Source organism: Primulina tabacum, chromosome 11, assembly GCF_025594145.1.
Source record: "Primulina tabacum isolate GXHZ01 chromosome 11, ASM2559414v2, whole genome shotgun sequence".
Taxonomy (NCBI): Eukaryota; Viridiplantae; Streptophyta; class Magnoliopsida; order Lamiales; family Gesneriaceae; genus Primulina; species Primulina tabacum.
The window spans coordinates 31600053-31618613 of NC_134560.1; the positions used below are offsets into that span (position 1 = coordinate 31600053).

Genomic DNA, 18561 nt, shown 5'->3' on the forward strand with positions numbered 1-18561 from the left:
ATAATTCGAACTTCAATATTTTTAAGAAAATTAAATCATTTTTTATCATATTAGGAAGCCTTGCCATTAATTAAATAAAAATACATATTCTTGTCTTGGTTGTCCCCAGTCTCCTTTTTCCTGTCTATTATCGAATATTCTAGTAAAATCCTTAATTTCATGAAATCATGTCATATTATCATTTAATTATGCAATCATGCATTTAATCATATAATAAATATCATGCATGCATTTAAAAACAATTAAAAAAACATTTAAGCAATTAAAATAATTTTGCATGCATGTGGTTTACGTAGATTGGTTTTTCGGACGTTACAGACTGTCACATGTTTATATTGTTGTGTTTATTGAGGGCATATGTTGTTTATTTTAAGTATTTGATTTTCAAGTATGTCCTAGTTATCGGAAGGTCATGCCGAAATTTTTATAGGCCCGAACGCAAATTTTTAACTTATTTTTCCGTTGTTTACTAACTAATCATGATTGCATGTTAATAATCGTGATTAGGATAACGGGCCCTCACAGTTGGTATCAGAGCGACTCCGCGTGAGTTTGAGATGATGGGGAAAACCTCAGTGAGGACTCTGAGTCTCGAAAGGGGGGTGAAGGCCCTTAGGCGAAACCCCTACATCCCCAAAGCACGGGAGAGATGCTGGGAATTTAAATGAGGATGTAGCAACCCCTTGTGACGCATTTTAAAATCGTGAGGCCCTAGGCTAAAACGGACAATTTCACTAGTGAGCTGGGCCGTTACATTATTTTCTTTATTTGTAAAGACAATGGAAGTTTATGAAATATACTGGTATTTGGCTAATTGCTACAAGGCTTATTGTTATCTAATTAACAATGCTGGATGTCATCGACGCTTCGGTCTCAGGGTGTGACACTCATAATTATGTATTAGTTCTAAAACAAACTTCCCATCGGGTGTTTGGCGAATGAGAATTTGATTTCTCCTTGACCTTGTTCCCGCTGGGTGTGCTTCTCCACCTACTTAGAAATCTGTTTGGGGTCTTGTCATATTTGTATTATGAGATCTCATATTTTCCCTTGGTGATCCATGAAAAGATGACCAAGTTATTGACGGAGGTTCGCCCCCTGTTGTATTTATCTTCTGATATACGACCTTGAGATTCACAAAATACTCTGCAAGGTTTTAAAGATCTTCAAGACCAATAATTTCTATAGCTTTCATCAGCTTAATTTCTTTCTGAGATAGTTTTAATCAGATTGATCATTTTTTCGCCGGTTAAAGATTCGACATTTCTTTGGCCTTCACTTTTTGGTGTAATAAGTGTTCAGCACCAAATAATGATCGTAACCTTACTTCCAGATCATTTTACTAGAACTTGATTGTTGTTCTAGAGTTTAGATTATTGTTTGAATATTCTTTAAGTTTCTAAAAATTTCTTCTTGTTTTCAAATATTTCCTTGATTTTATGTGGTACATAGTGTAGCTAATTGTCATAGTTCTGTATTATCTTTTGGATCTCTCTAAGATCTCCAGAGAACTTAGAGGAATCCGAGACTATTTTTAAAAATCTATTACTTTGAATCATAAGCTTACCTTAAGAATATGATGCATTCTTTTTGCACCTGATGTCTAACATTGGTTAGCTCTTTTTGTAAATATTTGAAAGTATTGAAATAAATTTTGTAAAAATGTAATTTCGAATATATGTTCAGATCCATAATTTTTAAGAAAATCTCCTCCTCAAACATTCGATTACATAACAATAATAAAGCATTGTGTGTTTGAAATAATTTTACCTAAACTCTATTACCATTTTTGTTTCAGTTATAACATTAATGATGTTATTTATCACTTTGTCAAAATTTGAGGAGTTCAAATTAAAATTTTTGGTCTCAGAGATTAAATCCTCAGTTAAAATTCGATATGATGTTTTTCTCCTAATTTATTTTTATATTTTTTAAACATCAATTATTTATATACATTAAAATTTAAAATATATTCCTTATTATATTATATTATATAATTATTTTATATTTATTGATATAAAACGTCTGATCCAACCATCGAATTAAATCAATCAATTCGGAAGTCCAAAGAAATGTGCCGTGGTTGCTCCTCAGAGTTCCTTTAAATATTTCGTCCAACTCTTTCTTGTGCCAACGCTTTTCTCCCTCCTACGCTGCTCTGCCCTTGCATTTCATATATTATGAACCCTTTCACCCTCAGTCTGTTTTCTGTTTTCCATGGTGTTGAAATTTTGTGTTTTTTCAACGTATTACACTAATTCGACACATTCCTTACCTTTTTTTTTAGATGAAGTTAATCTATGCATCAACGCATATGTTTCATATATTACGTCACGCGCCAGCTAGTTTAATGAAAATATGTTGTGTATATTGCCTGGTTTCCTCTAAAGGCTGCAGAAGCTAGAAATCTGGCGATGTACAAATTGGCTTCTCGTGCATGTAGAAGTTTGAGCTCTGAGATTGACGGTACACATAAATTACTGATTGAAGCGAATCAATATTTGAGTGGGTTGTTGAATTCCGGTGGATGTGATGAAGCTAGAAAAGTGTTCGATGAAATGCCCGTGAGGGATGTGTGTACATGGAATACGATGTTATCTGGGTATGCAAATTCGGGAAGGCTTGTTGAAGCAAGAAAACTATTCGATGATGCTCCAAAAAGGAGTGTAATTACTTGGTCTTCACTTATTTCAGGGTACTGCAAAATGGGTTGTGAAATTGAAAGTTTTGAATTGTTCTGGGAGATGCGAATTCAGGGTTGCAGGCCTAGTGAGTTCACATTGGGCAGTGTCCTTAGACTATGCTCTATAAAGGGTTTTCTTTCAGGTGGCAGACAAATTCATGGTTATGCCATCAAGACTAGTTTTGATATGGATGCTTTTGTTGTTACTGGAATCATTGATTTGTATGCAAAATGCTTGCATGTTTTGGAAGCAAAGTATCTTTTTGAGAGAATGCAAGGTAGGAAAAATCATGTAACTTGGACTGCCATGATTAATGGGTATTCTTTAAATGGTGATGTTGTGGACGCAATTGACTGTTTTAGGGAAATGAGGGCAGATGGGGCTGAGGCTAACCAATATACTTTTCCAGGAGTGCTCACAGCATGTGCCGCTATGTCTAATATTGAATTCGGGACACAAGTGCATAGTTGTGTTGTTCGTGGTGGTTTTGGTTCTAATGTGTTTGTTCAAAGTGCATTGGTTGATATGTATGCAAAATGTGGAGACCTGAGTAGGGCTTGGAAAGTGGTGGAATCGATGCAGGATGATGATTTGATTTCATGGAATGCTATGATTGTTGGGTGTGTAAGACAGGATGTTCCGGGACAAGCATTATCTTTATTCGTAATGATGCATGAAAAAGGGATGGAACTTGATGAATTTACATATCCCTCAGTTATAAACTCTTTAGCTTCAATGAAAGATGAGAAGAATGGCAAATCTCTTCACGCTTTGGTTACAAAATCTGGATTTGATGGGTACAAACTAGTGAGCAATGCTCTCATTGATATGTATGCCAAGCAGGATGATTTAGTTTGCGCATTTAAATTGTTAAATTTTTCGGTGGACAAGGATGTGATCTCTTGGACATCTGTCATTACCGGTTGTGCTCACAATGGACATCATGAAGAAGGTCTGAAGTTGTTCTGTAAAATGAGAATGGATGAAATGGATGTCGACCAAGTTGTCGTAGCCAGCATTTTGAGTTCAAGTGCAGAGTTGGCTTTGTTAGATTTTGGGAAGCAAGTGCATGGAAATTCAATAAAATCTGGGCATGGTTCGTCCTTGCTCGTTAATAATTCTCTCGTGTCATTGTATGCGAATTGTGGTTGTTTGGAAGACGCGAGAAAGGTTTTTGACTCGATGAAAATTTGTAATGTGATCACTTGGACGGCTCTAATTGTTGGCTATGCCCAAAATCGTAAAGGATTGGAGTCTCTTCATATTTATGATGAAATGATAGCTAGCGGGATAAAGCCTGATTTTGTTACTTTTGTAGGATTGCTTTTTGCTTGCAGTCATGCAGGCCTTGTTGAACGTGGCCGCTATTACTTTGAATCCATGCAAAAAGATTATGGAATAAGACCTGGTCCAAATCATTATGCTTGTATGATTGATCTTTTAGGCCGATCAGGGAAAATGCATGAGGCAGAGAAGTTATTAAATAAAATGGACATCAAACCTGACACAGCGGTTTGGAAAGCATTGCTTGCTGCTTGTAGAATGCATAAGAATATTAATTTGGCAAAGAGAGCTGCAACTGCCCTTTTAGAACTGAACCCTCGAGATTCTGTCCCGTATGTTGTGTTATCAAATATTTATTCATCAACTGAAAAGTGGAAAGAAGCTGCCGCAGTTAGAAAAAAGATGAAATCAAAGGGTTTGGGAAAGGAGCCTGGATGTAGTTGGATCGAGATGAATAGCAAAGCGCATATATTTATGTGTGAAGATCGGAGCCATCCAAAGGCGAATGAGATTTACTTGAAACTTGATGAAGTCTTAATGTTAATCAAGGAAGCTGGATATGTTCCTGACACTAATTTTGCTCTTCATGATATCAATGAAGAGGCTAAGGAATGTGGTCTTGCCTTTCATAGCGAAAAATTGGCTGTGGCTTTTGGGATCCTTTATGTTCCAATGGGGGCTCCGATTCGGATATATAAGAACCTCCGGGTTTGTGGCGACTGCCATAATGCTGTGAAGTTTATATCACAGGTCTATCAACGTCATATTGTCCTTCGGGATTCAAATTGTTTTCATCATTTCAGAGAAGGAATATGCTCATGTGCAGACTTTTGGTAGAAGTATCCACCATCGCTGTTCAGGTCATAAGCATGCAGTTGTTCGATACTTGATCTCAGGAAGTTTGAATGTGTTGTAATGTGCACTTGTGCAAATGCAACGAGTTCTTGGTAATGTTAAGAAAGGGGGGTGGATTGGAGGGGGTTCTTGTTTTGATGGAGGGATTTCTCTCGGTACCAGTACAGTTCTTGAGGCATATTAAGGTCTTCTTTTCTGGAGGATACAACTGACATAATGGCAATGCTTAAACATAAACTTCTCCCAAGGTTCTAAGCGTGCCATCTAAGGTTTGTATGTGACCACAATTTTAAATTGATGTCTTAAATCGAGAAATCTGAAATGCCTGTAGAATGTTGTTAATGCAGATGAGCTAGGGAAAGCAATGAATTCTCTGGGTGCAAGATTGTGAGCTTGCTCTTGGTTTTGATGAGAAAAATCCTAGAGATTCACTTGAAATTCATCCAAATGGATGATGGCTAAGTCCATGCCATATTGCATAAAGTTCACCACACGAAGAGGAAGGCATTGGATTTATCAATTTGTGGGAGGTTCCGATATTATCTGATTTCATTCCATTCCATTCTCATAAACTTCACTCGCTGTAGGATAGATTCGACCACAAATGGTTATGAGATATCGAGAATACGATGATGTTGATTCTGTATGCGTTCTTGATGAAGTAGCAAAATCCCTTGATGGGTGGTTTGCAAGTATTGATAAATAATTGTATTCTTGGTTTATCTTACAACATAACATGACACAAAAACTGAATTATTTTTAGATAAAATTTCAATAAATAATTATGAATGTAACGTCCGAAAAACCAAACCTACGTAAATCACATGCATGCAAAAATTATTTTAGTTGTTTAATTGTTATAATTGATGGATTTTAAATGCTAGCATGATATTTATTATATGAGTAAATGTATGATTGCATGATAATATGAAATTAAAGATTTTACACTTATATTCGATAATGGGCAGGGGAAATGAGACCGGAGACGACCAAGACAATAATATGTATTTTTCATTAAATAATGGCAAGGGTTCCTAATATGATTTAAAAACGATTTAATTTTCTTAAAAATGTCGAAATTCGAATTATTTTACGAGTCGAGCTCGATTTTTCCCAGGAAGCCGGTTTTGCGTAAACAAGGAGTTTTAAAATATCAAAAAAAAAATTTTAGAAAATAATTTTATAAATTTTTTTATTTAATTAAATAAGTGTTATTGAGCTCAGATTAATTAATTTAAGTATGCTCAATTGACCTTATGCTTTCAAGCCAAAACCAAAACTCATTAACATGTTGGTTAAATTATAAATATGCTACCTAGGTCTTTTAAACCCCATAAATCATAACCTAGCAGTCGAATTCACCATAAGCACACACCAAGTATTTTCGAAAATTTTGGGAGGAAAGAAAAGCTTGTGTTCTTCGTTGTCCGGTCATCCAACGTCGCACCCTCGCCAACGATCGTCTATTCGAGCGTTATAAACACAAAGGCACGTTTTCTAAACCCTTTCGAACATCATACAAATCATAATATGTGTGTGTTAATTGATTATGCATGAAAAAATATTAGTGTTTGATTATTTTACGGTACGTTACGTATTTTTAAAGTTTCAATGATTTTACGCTTATTTTAAAAACGTTTTTGAATCCAACGAGTACGATGCCAAAATAGGATGTTTTATGAATGAATATTGGTTGAAACATGATAAATTTTAAGGGGAATCAAGGCTGGAACCGTAGGTTAAGGGAGAAGAGTTAAACCGTGAGTTTGTGTTAGTTTGTGCAAGATGCAAGGGCTCGGTTATGTTGCATGGGGCTTTGGGGCTCGACCAGGTCTGGGGGTTGGGTCCTAAGGGTCGTGGTTAGGTCATAGGAAGAGTCCTAGCATGGCTAGGACTCGTGTATCAGGCTGGGGAGGAGTCCACGAAAGCTAGGATTCTCCCCAAGCTTTTCCGCGATCGGCTGCTGTACAAAGTGCTTCGGCTCGGTTTGGGGTTGGGCTAGGTGGTCCATCAGGGTCCTAGGGCGATGGGCAGGGATTGGGCCAAGGGCTAGAGCGGCTGGGCTCGCTGCTGGCTCGAGCAAAACGAGAGAGGCGTGGAGTATGCAAGGCTCACACAGGCTGCTGCTTGTTGCTGGTGGCTCGCGCACGGTTCAAGGGCTTGGGCTGGTCTGGGTTGGGTCTAGGCGTGGCCAGAGATGGTTAGAGTCAGGTGGGCTTGGTGGTGGCTTGGCTGTGAGAGTCCTAGACTAGTGAGGAGTCCTAATATCCCTAGGAGTCTCACGCACACACACATGCAGAACAAGGTCAGGTTTTAGGCGAGTTTGAGCGAGCTAGGGCTAGGTTCTAAGTGTTGGGCTTGGTCAGGAGGGTGCCTAGGTGGGTTTGGTCGGGTTTGGCTCGAGGTGACTCGACCATGGCTCGGTTAAATAAGAAGTTGGCTCGGTGTGTTCGAATAGGGGTCAATTTCGAGATTTAAATACTAAAATTGGAACCATGGGTCCACGGGTGTGGTTCATGGCTCACAAGAGTAGAATAGGTAATAAAAATATTATGTTTAAAATTTGGGATCAAAATATGGAGTTTTGGATTTATCCAGGATTTTATCGCCTCTCGAATAGTTAATTAAAGAATTAATCGAAAAGTCTCGAATTAAGCTGGATAAAATTATGAAAATTTAGATTTAAGCTTAATAATTATTCGGAATAAACCCATGTCATTATATTATGAAAAAGATAAAATCGAGAATTTTTACGTCTAGGGACAAAACGATAATTTTACACTTGAAAAATACGTAAAAGCTTGGCAGCGTCCCGAAGGATCATAACACATGTTAAATGATAGTTTATAATTTAAAATGATGATTTTAATGAAATTATGATATTTTATGATTTATGGTAAAGTTGTACAATTTATAATGTTTAAATACTATTTTTGGAAAGTTACCATATTCTATGCTTTTAAAAAGAAAATGAAAAAATGTTTTGAGGGATGTGAATTGACTGTGACAAATGATATATTATTTTGTGGGGATGTTGTGAGTAGAAAAGGCTCAGAGGGAGCCCATCTATGGGAGAAGGCTCCCGAGGGAGCCCCGACGATTGTATTTTCATGGTGGAGCCTAGTGCCCACCTCCATGGACCATGTGGAGCTGAAGATTGATCAGTCGACCGAAGGATAAATGCTAGTCACTTTCAAGGATCAAACTTCACCCAAAATGATATATGATTGAAATCTTTACGATTAAAATGATTTTATGATATATGATTTACTCTTAAAGCTTTTTAAATGATTTATTTATGCTTAAATGATTTTAAATGGTTTATTATTGTTCAAAAGTTATTTTAAATAAAAGTATGATTTTTAAATGTATGTGATTATATATGTATTATTTGCAACTCTTTTTTAGAATGTGCTGAGTCATTAGACTCACAAGGTTTGTACGATGCATGATTTGATGATTTTATGGGAGGCGCTGACAATTGAGTGAATCGAGTGCAGTAATACACTCCTGAGGGACTTTTATGTTTCTGCACTAGATTGTTAGATATAAGATTTAAAAGATTATGCTAATGATTTTATTAAAGATATTTTTATAATTTATTTTATTGTTATTTGATCTTTTTAAAGGTCGATTTAGGATATTTTGTTAGTTGATGATTTAGGGATTTTATTTTATAAATTTGAGATTTTAATTGTTAATTTATTATGATGTATTTTAGAATTTTTGAGTTATGATTTATGATTAGAAAAAAAATCAAGATCTTTTCAATGAAAACCTTGATTGTTATCATTTTATCCAATAATTTATTATGGGTCGGCTTTATAGTAAAAATCTTTGAAAATATAATGTAACATAGTTCTTATTTTCAAACTCAATGGCTGAAACTTATAATCAGAAAATATTATTTTGTGTAAACATTTGAAACATAACCAAATATCACCTATTTTCCACCTTTTTAAATCGCATTAAATTGAAAAAACTACATACAAATAATAAAAATAAAAATCATTCCTTGGTAGAAGTAGAAGGCTCAAGATTCAAAGACTGGGTTTCTTCGTGATGATCACCGAGAGACTGAGCAGAAGCCTTCATAAATACTCTCTCATTCTCAGTTAAGTCAAAGGCCAACTGCAAAATTTCACCGAATTATAAGGTTTAAATGTTTTTGGTACCCGATATTAATGAGTCGTAAAAAAGTAGAGAGTCCTGTTGCTTGGGAACAGTCCATTTTGGTTTCTTCGATCAATGAATTAAAGTCGGGGACCAAAACCATCTGTATTACATAAGTCGATCGACCTTTTTGACATATTTCAAAAAACAGTGACCAAAACCATTTTGGATCCAAATAGTTAGGCTGAAAAGAGTAACTAATCCTAAATATTTTTTTTAGAAAAAATCGAGAAAATATTCTACAGGTGACAAATCCAGTGCGTCAAAAACAGTAAAAAGAATAACGAGAACTGCAAAAGCCAACTTACAGCTTGTTCGGGTGAATCTTGAATTTTGGAGAGATCGATATGCTTATCCTTCTGTCTCTTCTTTTCTTTGAGAAGAATAACAGCGCATTTGCATATGAAAAACAGAAGCATCAACCCCAAACAAAGCACTGAAACGGATTCGACCACGATAATAGCTCCAAAAGCTACAAAATAATAGTAGATTGAGATAAGTGAATAACAGATGATGTTCAAGAATTTGTTGAGAATGCAGAGAATAATGCTCGTATTAAAAAATTTCAACTTACTATGTGCTGCAAAAGAACTCATGGGCCTTTTCCTGATCAGATTCACGTTAGACTGTACAAAAAGAGACGACGTCATCATTGCATTGCAATTCGGGTAGCATCCATGATTTCCTAGATCATTTACTGTCACCGTCAAGACAGCACCGTGCTTGCCTTCCTGAAATATAAAAGATCTAAGGAAATTGTTCGAGTTTAGATATAAAAACAGTATGTACTGAAAAGGGTACTGCAAGACATACATGAAACATTAGTTGTTCCATTATGCTGTTAAGTTCTTCGATTGAACCACGAAATCTGATAGCTTTTGCCTTTACCAGGAAATGCTTCGATATGGTAACAAATGTTTGCAGTGGCTGCCATTGATGACTAGATTTCATTTTTATTTCTGTTGAACCGATTAGTTTGGCAGGAAGGCTCGTTGACAGGAATCCAGAACTGACTTCTACAGAAGACAGGAGCAGAAAATGAGACCTGTTGCCTGAACAACATCATTACATTAACCGGAAATCAGGTTCTCGTATCCGAACATTATAACTTCTTAAAACAGGGTAAGTTCTGTTGTTCATGCTGTTACCCGGAAAATTCACAATATCTGGATCAGTAACAAAGTCCAACTTGACACTTTGTCCACCAAAGATTAGTACTCCATCACTCTTTTCCTCCAAGATAAGATATGATGGTACATTTATGACAGGTGGATCGTTGATAGGCTGTACATAGAGGGGAACGTCTATAGTGTTCTCCCCATTCCTGTTTTTGGAAGAAATTCGGATAGCATCGGCGCCATAAAAGTTTTCTTTGCTAACACACATGAGCAACATAATAAAAAAGAGTCAACAGAAAGCACGGCAAACAGTTAAAAGACAGGTGTTAGCTGGTGGTTTAGGAAGGGTGTACTATTAACAGGCATACCCAAAGTATTTGATGGACTGAAGAGCGAAATTGATTGCATCAAGACAGCCTATCAAAATAAGCCCATTAGCATTTCCAATGTCTCTTTGGATAGAAAATTCATAGAATTTTGGTTGAAACTGCATTAGCATAGGAGATAGCAACACAATCCCATTCTGTGCACTGAGAGTAACCGTTATGTTTTCGGACATGTCGGAGTAAATGATCTCAAATCCAGGGAAACCACTACATAAAGAACAAGACAGACATTATTCCGTTTGGAATTCAACCTTGGATTTAGGGATGAAGATGAAGTAAAAGCGTCACCTTACCCAAATGTGGGACTAACGGCATCTTCTGTAGCTTGCAAGTTCATTGGAATAGAAACCAACTGAGGTGGCATGCAGAGAACAAATAAATTCACAGCTCCAGAAGCAAGATTCCCATTAACATCGGCTATCGTGTACAAGAAAGAGTCGTTCCCATGAAATCGTTTATATGGTGTGTATCTAAAGAGGTGCCCGTACTGCAGAAGCGAACCATGATCTGGCTGCCATGTATTATACATATATCAAGTGAATTTTCAAAGGAACAACCTTCTACAGTTTATTTATCAGTATCTTATGAAGTTTTAAGTGACTTACCTTTGTGTACTCGAAAATGCTTGCATGACCACCAGCAAAATAATCATTTTCAAGGATGTTGAAAGCAACCGATTCGTCTTCCCACACAGAAACGGTATCATTATAAACTTTAGGGAAATATTCACCTGAAAGAAACAAGATAAGTAAGTAAGAAAATCAAGATCCATGAATGTAGCATTTGACAGAACTTACTGTTGTAAACATTCACCCCAAAAGGGCAAGGCATGAGATGCTCTTCATCATACCAAGCACAAATCTCATATGTGCCAACTTCTTTTGCCTGGTAACTAGCGGTATAAGTTCCATCAATATTATCCGAAAAGTTCCATGTCATAACGGTAGATTTGTCGATTGAAACAATCTCTAATTTCAACCTTGCCTGTTCTGATAGTACAGGATTGTAGTATGAATCCTTGAGTTGTACAACTATTTCGTTATTAACCAGTTTAGGTACTTTTGTTGAGCATTTTACTACTTCTGCAAGGGACATGTTAACCAGTCCTGCAGAACCCAACAAAGATGTATCAATAATCTGTATATGCAGCACATCTTGCTATTAATACATTGCAAAATCTAAATGTACCTGCACTTACTTCCTTTCTAAATTGATGCCCACCATTTAATTGAATATTTCCACAAAATACACTGATTTCGTAGATACCGCTTTTTTCGGGTCTGTAAATAACATCAAAAACACTAGCCTTGGGACTTTGGTTTCCAGAAAACTGTATAAAAAAATCCATGGTTAACACGCATTACTCTGTAGCATACTATCTCAAGAAATAAAAATTGTACATCACCTACATTGTTCACTGCTGCATTTGCAACCTGCATAAGATCAAAATCACCGTGATTGGGTCTACCAGAGGACATGCTTCCTGTAGTAGATCAAATTATGCTTCTGGTAAAGGTAATGAAAAATGCAACTGTGTAAACTAAATCTTTATGATTTCTACCATTGGCAATCTCCCTTGTTAGAATGATTGGATGTAAAATCTGGGAATCAAGTTCATGCACAATTCGGACTAGAAGGCTTTCCACTTCAACAGGAGAAGGATATAAATAAGCATCCTTCAAGAAAACAGAGAACTTTGCTATATCACCAGCAATAGAACCATTTAAACCCGATCCATTGACTATGCTGTTCATCCCATCACAATAGCCTGCCAAAGTCGAGCATTAGTATAAACAAGAAAAATGAATACAACAGAAAGAGAACTTAAAAAAGGAGCGGGCTGTGGCACCTATATACACAATGAAGTCATAAAGCATATTGAAGATGAGTGTACTGTGCTCCTTGTCAGATATCACGAGTGTGAAGTTTCCTGGCTCCTCTAAGCTGAAGGAGAACGATTGAATGCCGGGCTCAATTTCTTTGAAGCGCAAATCAGCAATGGGCATAGACAAATTCGTTCCCTTCTCGATAACTTCAATATCAAATTCATATAATCCTGATACCAAGTTTGCATATTGATCATATTGGTGTATGAAAGCTTCCATCTTTGAAAATAATTGAAATAAATTTGTTTCAACATTCCATTTAGCCACACAGCTGTTGATATCCAGTATTCCTGTAACAGTGGTATCATCATGAATTCCAAAAATCTAGGCCTATCCAAAAAAAATGAATTCGAAAGAGCATTGACGCTAATCAAATCTCGCATTATTAGATTCACAAGCACGTTGATAACCTGGATTGACAGTGAATGCCAATGGAGAACCCTCCAAAGCCTGTTTTTCGACTTCTACATGAAGTAGGAGGCTTCCAGCAGTGGCTGCAATAAACTCGATGCTAAGATAACCTTGAGTATTCCACCCTTTGTTGGTTACATTAAGCACATCTGCCGGGAGTCCTGAAGTGGTCAATGCGAACAAAGTGAAGTTGAAAAGGATAGGCCCTTCACTAGATGAAGATACATTATTTCCAAATGCATCTTTTGGGAGGATCAACATTTCAGCCATAGTTCCGGCTATAAACTCGTCGACTCCATCCTGCCAAGACAAAATTCCGGAGGCTGGATACATTCTACCTTCAAGTTTTAAGCATGAGCAAGGAATTATATTGCTGATACAAGATAATCATATGGAAATTAATGGGTTCGTAGAGAAAATTCTAAAAACCTGGAGTAACTCCGAAGTGCAAAGAAGAATCCAACACCCGAAAATGATGATCAGTGATCAATACATTGAATGAACCCACCATAATAGGAGTAAAAGAAATCTCCCAATCCTTGATTTCACCACCAAAATCCAGAGTAACGCCAGAAATGTAACTGCTGTTACCAATCTTATCATTCACTGTGATATTCGGATTGAACGGAAACTCGTACTTTCCACTCTCATATATTCCAAGAACTATCACTCTTATCGTTGCAGTGTCACCCGCCACGAACATGCCGCTATTGTTCAGCCAACTGAAAGCGAAAAGGGGCATTGGTGAATTATCTGCAAGGAACAGAGACAATTTTTAAAGTCGAATCCTTCATATTTTCACGTAGAAATCTTGGTTAGTAATATGGGATGTCGTAGAAATGCATGAATTAGTACCTGATTTCGAGGAATGAAAGAGAATGGAGGAGATTAACGATATAATCGGAGTGAGCAGAAGAATTTTGGAAGCCATTGATGGGAAAAAGTTCTGCAGAGATTCAATGGTACTGTTGGAGCGGGAAAAGATTTGTGCGTGTGATTATTTTTTCCAATTTCTTGAAATTATATATTAAAATTATGGGAAATTATATTATTATTATTATTATTATTTGAAATTGATATGCTTAGGTTGGTTTCTGTGGAGAAAACTGCTACGCTGGAGTTTATTCCCACGTTCAAACATCAAATTACACAAATTCAAAAAAAAAATTCAGGAAAAATTATATTATACGGTCCACTAATTTGATCAATTTTGAATTTTTGTCTATTATTTTTTTCAATTTAGTTTTGATACACTAACTTTTATTTTCAGCTATTTTAGTCTTATTGCTGACATGATAATAGAAATTACTAATGTGATATCGAAAACTATTAACTTGTCAGATGTTACATCAATAATCAAACCAAAATATCCGAAAATTAGAAGTTAATATATTAAAATCAAACATTGACGGCTTAATAAACAAAAACCCAAACTTTTGCTTAATAAACAAAAACCCAAAATTTAAAAAGTGAATAGACCAAAAAATCACTAATTTTATTTTTATATATTTTGAATAATTATTTTAAGAGAGATTTTATATAATAATAATAATAATAGTAGTAGTAGTAATAATAATAATAGTAGGACAACAACGTATAAATTCAAATCAACTATCACACAATAAATATGATTTAAAATTAGAAGTAATCCAAAGACGTACGTTATAAACATCAAAAATAAACATTTGTATGCTAAATTTGCAAGGAAAAAAAACTCTAATGTATTTTGGACTATTTATAAATTTAGCAGGTCTCTTGTGAGACGGTCTCACAAATCTTTATATGTGAGACATGTCAACATATCGATATTCACAATAAAAAGTAATACTCTTAGCATAAAAAGTAATATTTTTCCTGGATGACCCAAATAAGATATCTGTATCACAAAATACGACCCCTGAGACCGTCTCACACAAGTTTTTGTCTTATAAATTATATTTAGGGTGTAATTAAATTTGAATTTATGTGGTATATTATTTACTACTATTGTTATCAATGAAAATAAATTTATTTCAATTTTTTTATAAAATGAATCTTATTTAGTTGTAATAATTAATTGAGATTTGTAAATGAAGTCTATTTTAGGGTTCTTAAACAAAAAGAGGCTATTTTGCCATCAACTCCGTTTAGCTGCAGTGGGTATTGCATCTGCATGTCTGGCTAATAAAGAAACAAAGAATTATGGCCAAATTTTCCCTTTACATTCAAAGTATTTTCCTGGAATCGGGCACATCCACCGGATACATATGGATTCTGTCACTCCATGCATTGGTTTCGTCTATCTCAATATTACTGCCAACACATTTCCACACCGCACTGTTACACTTGAATCCGCTCCCAAATGCAAGCTGCCACACCCTCTCCCCTTTTCTTATCCTCCCTTTAGCTTCCATATAGCTTAGTTCATACCAAATTGACGAAGAAGAAGTGTTACCAAATCTGTACAGAGTCATCTTCGAAGCCTCGACGTCTTCCGTCTTCAGCTTCAGTCTCTTCTCAATCGCCAGAATCACAGCTTTCCCACCAGTATGTATGCAGAAATGTTCAAAAGCTTGTCTGAAATCCGGTATATAAAATCGACCCTTGTCCAAAATCTTCATCTTTTGCAGAAATAGAAACATGACATACCGAAATTGTTGCGAAAATGGCAACACCTTAGGTCCCAATATGGCCATGTTTGCCTTCATTGCCTCTCCTGCCACGCCTAATATGTCCTTTGAAATAGATACTCCAGTTTTATTCGCATGGTCTTCTTCTTGGTAGATACATGTATAAGATTTATCGTCTCTAGATATATTCGTTCGAACTACGTGTTGTAACGTATATTTCGCTTTCTTTCTGTCTTGACATCTGCTGGACATTAATATAGCGGCACCCCCCATTCTGAACAAGCAATTGGAAAGCAGCATCGAACGGTTCGTACCAGTGTACCAGTTCATGCTCATGAACTCGGTGCTCAGAATAAGGGCCAGCGAGTTCCTATGAACCCTTAAAAGATCTCTAGCTAGACCTACAGATATGATTCCAGCACTGCATCCCATTCCAGAAAGGTTGAAGCTCATGATATTGCTTCTCATTTTGAACTTGTTTACGACCATTGCTGTAAGTGATGGTGTGGCAGAAAACGTACAAGAATTTATGATCAAAATGTCTATTGCTTTCGGGCGTATGCTGCTTTTGTCCAAAAGTTCCTTGACAAGAGAAAAAATGACCGTTTCCGCCTCATCTTTGTTGAATGAAAGGGACTTTGTGATGGGAACTCGGAACAAGGATGGGGCGATCGACGTTTCGTCGCTGAAGCCTGATTTTTCAAGAACCTTGATCTGGAATGCCACACTATCATCATCGAACTGGTCGTCCAGCTCGATATACTCGGCATAAAATGACATCGGTGTACGACAAGAGTAGGAGGGCTTGTAGCAAGTGTAATCCAGCAAATATATCGCGTTTCTCTTCCCGAATATGTGATATAATAAGGCCACAACCAAGATAAAGCACACCCATGCCCATATATGATTATTGTTAATTGCAAGATCACAAAGATAGGTGTTTTGTGAAGATACTGCCATTTGAAAAATGGGTTTCGAATTGTGTTTTATGATGATTTTTTACGAGTTATATTGTTTGGAGATGAGAGTTGTTTGGTAGGCGTGAAAATGGAGGGACATGACAAGCACTCATATTGTGCTTGTTTCAAGGGGATATTCTGCACGAAAGGAGAATTCTGTTTTGGAGTCATGTTCTGCATCAAGCAATTGAATTATTATTATTATTTTTTATTTTTATCTCACCGCTTAATACTTATAAGTTATTTTCCTCCATTTTGTTTGTCACTTATCTTAAAATTTTCCTCTTCTATTTGGTTTGCCAAATTCATCACCATTTTCGTCCCTGCCATCAACTCTAGGTTAGTTTTTTTTTTAAAAAAAATTATATATACAAGTTAGTTTTTAATAGAGACCAAAAAGTTAGGACTCATTTTCGTCCCTTATGTTCACCATTTTTCCCAAAACAGTCTGTTGAGTGCAATAATTATTCCTACTTGGTAGAGTGATCAAACTGTGGTGTTTGAGTTGGTGTACGGTTTCAAAGATTTGAGTTGCACCATTACCATCAGCTATAGATTTTGGTAAAGCGGCAAGCACTCGGTCCTACAATTGGAATCAGAGTCAAGGTCACGGGTTTGATTCTTATTGATTGCAAGGAATGCAATTATCGAGATGGAGGTTGTTGGGTGCAATAATTGTCCTTGTTTGGTAGAGTAATCGAATCGTGGAGCTTGAGTTGTTGTACGTTTTAAAAGATTTGAGTTGCACCATTACCACCAGCTATATCTTTTGGTAAAGCGGCAAGCGCTCGATCCTACATAGTCTTTGTCACCCCCCATGTCCGAGACGATTGTGACACCGGCTATAGAGCCCAAATTCAGTACACGTAAAACTCATGCATCTATTTAAATTGTTAAATTATTTAATTAAATTTAAAATGATTTTAGTGATGCATGATTGAGGAATTTTGCATTATTTTAAATTAATTATGTTTTTGTGATGCCCTGAAAATGTTTTTTTAAGTTTCATGTTTCAGGCGATTATTCGATGCGGGATCGAGAAAAAAGAGACTGGCGACGATTTTGGCGATTTTAAAATGTGGTGTTTGATAAGTGCAAGATTTGCACTTAATTTATATTAAATTCCATTTTGAATTATGCTGGTTTCGAACGGAATTATGCGTTTTTGGCTTGTTTTGATTGTCATTTCAGGAATGGAGAAAAAAGTATAAACGAAACCAAGTGGACCAAGAAATGCACAGCCACGAGCACGCCATCGGACAGAGGTGCGCGCGCGGCCGCGCAACTTCACGCGCAACCGCGCGCGCAGATATGCAAGATGATCGACAGAGGCGTGCGTGCGGCCGCGCGCACACATGCAGCTCACTGACCAGAGGCGCGCGGGCGGCCGCGCCACATCACGCGCATCCGTGCGCGCGCATAAAAGAACCAGCGGCAGAATGGTGCGCGCGGCCGCGCCACTTCTCGCGCCACCGGGCGCACGGCGTTCCAGAAAGCTATATAAAGCCGCATCCTAGGTCAAAAAAGGGGAGTTCGCCATCATTGGAGAAACACACGAGAGAACAGCGCCTAGGGAGAGGAAACGCACAAGCAAACACGAGACGAAGATTCGGAGCGCGAAGAACAATCACAAATACGAAGAACGACGGATCTGGGGACGGAGACGACACTTTGGATTTTTTATCTTTTCCTTCGCTTCTTTATTTTATAGTGTAGCGATGTCTAGAACTATGAATATGTCTTGTGTTCTCTTGGATTTCGTGATGAACTAAATTTCCATTCTAGAGGTTGACGTAGCTTTGTCTATACGATGATTTGACGTGGATATTTTTATGATTGAATTCCCTTTTGTTTAATTGTGTTCTCTATTTATTATTTCACTGCAATTTACTGGCCATAAATTGTATGTAGTCTGATTAATTCTACAACTCGGGAGAGGGACTAGGATTATAGATCATTAGAGATGCATCGTTGAATGTTTATATCGTTCGGAAGGCGTATAACTTTAGCAAGGCTTAGGTAAGAACATTGTTTGCCTTTACCAATTAAACGTAGATTTTATTAGGAATAATTGAATCGAAGTTTGATTGGTACAATTTATTCGTCACTTGGGAAAGGGGGAATAAAATACGTAAGTGTTCTTGGCCATTAAATAATAGAAATTCAGGAATTTAAATACAACCAGAAAGAATTATT

General features: G+C 36.7%; 3 protein-coding genes across 4 annotated transcripts; 1 reads left to right on the top strand and 2 right to left on the bottom strand.

Annotated features, from left to right (window-relative positions):
• Window positions 1-2068: 2068 nt before the first annotated feature.
• Window positions 2069-5538, top strand: LOC142518897 (pentatricopeptide repeat-containing protein At2g03880, mitochondrial). 2 transcript variants are annotated; one of them, XM_075621756.1, is made up of 2 exons: window positions 2069-5092; window positions 5155-5538. In XM_075621756.1, exon 1 carries the CDS (start codon window positions 2415-2417, stop codon window positions 4803-4805), a length of 2391 nt encoding a protein of 796 aa, XP_075477871.1. In that variant the 5' UTR covers window positions 2069-2414; the 3' UTR covers window positions 4806-5092; window positions 5155-5538. The 2 variants fall into 2 exon arrangements, with proteins under 2 accessions (XP_075477871.1, XP_075477870.1); XM_075621755.1 differs by having other exon boundaries at window positions 5171-5537.
• Window positions 5539-8717: 3179 nt separating this feature from the next.
• Window positions 8718-13777, bottom strand: LOC142518545 (protein GAMETE EXPRESSED 2). The gene is made up of 16 exons (XM_075621334.1): window positions 13653-13777; window positions 13227-13550; window positions 12797-13135; window positions 12350-12676; window positions 12062-12268; window positions 11910-11983; window positions 11689-11830; window positions 11298-11606; window positions 11106-11230; window positions 10794-11011; window positions 10483-10707; window positions 10145-10371; window positions 9810-10048; window positions 9571-9727; window positions 9305-9468; window positions 8718-8954 (listed from the first exon to the last, which is right to left on the bottom strand). Exons 1-16 carry the CDS (start codon window positions 13726-13728, stop codon window positions 8832-8834), a joined length of 3276 nt encoding a protein of 1091 aa, XP_075477449.1. The 5' UTR covers window positions 13729-13777; the 3' UTR covers window positions 8718-8831.
• Window positions 13778-14795: 1018 nt separating this feature from the next.
• On the bottom strand, window positions 14796-16410 carry LOC142518794 (putative 3-ketoacyl-CoA synthase 21). Its single transcript, XM_075621608.1, has one exon. It carries the CDS (start codon window positions 16364-16366, stop codon window positions 15002-15004), a length of 1365 nt encoding a protein of 454 aa, XP_075477723.1. The 5' UTR covers window positions 16367-16410; the 3' UTR covers window positions 14796-15001.
• Between the last annotated feature and the right edge of the window lie 2151 nt (window positions 16411-18561).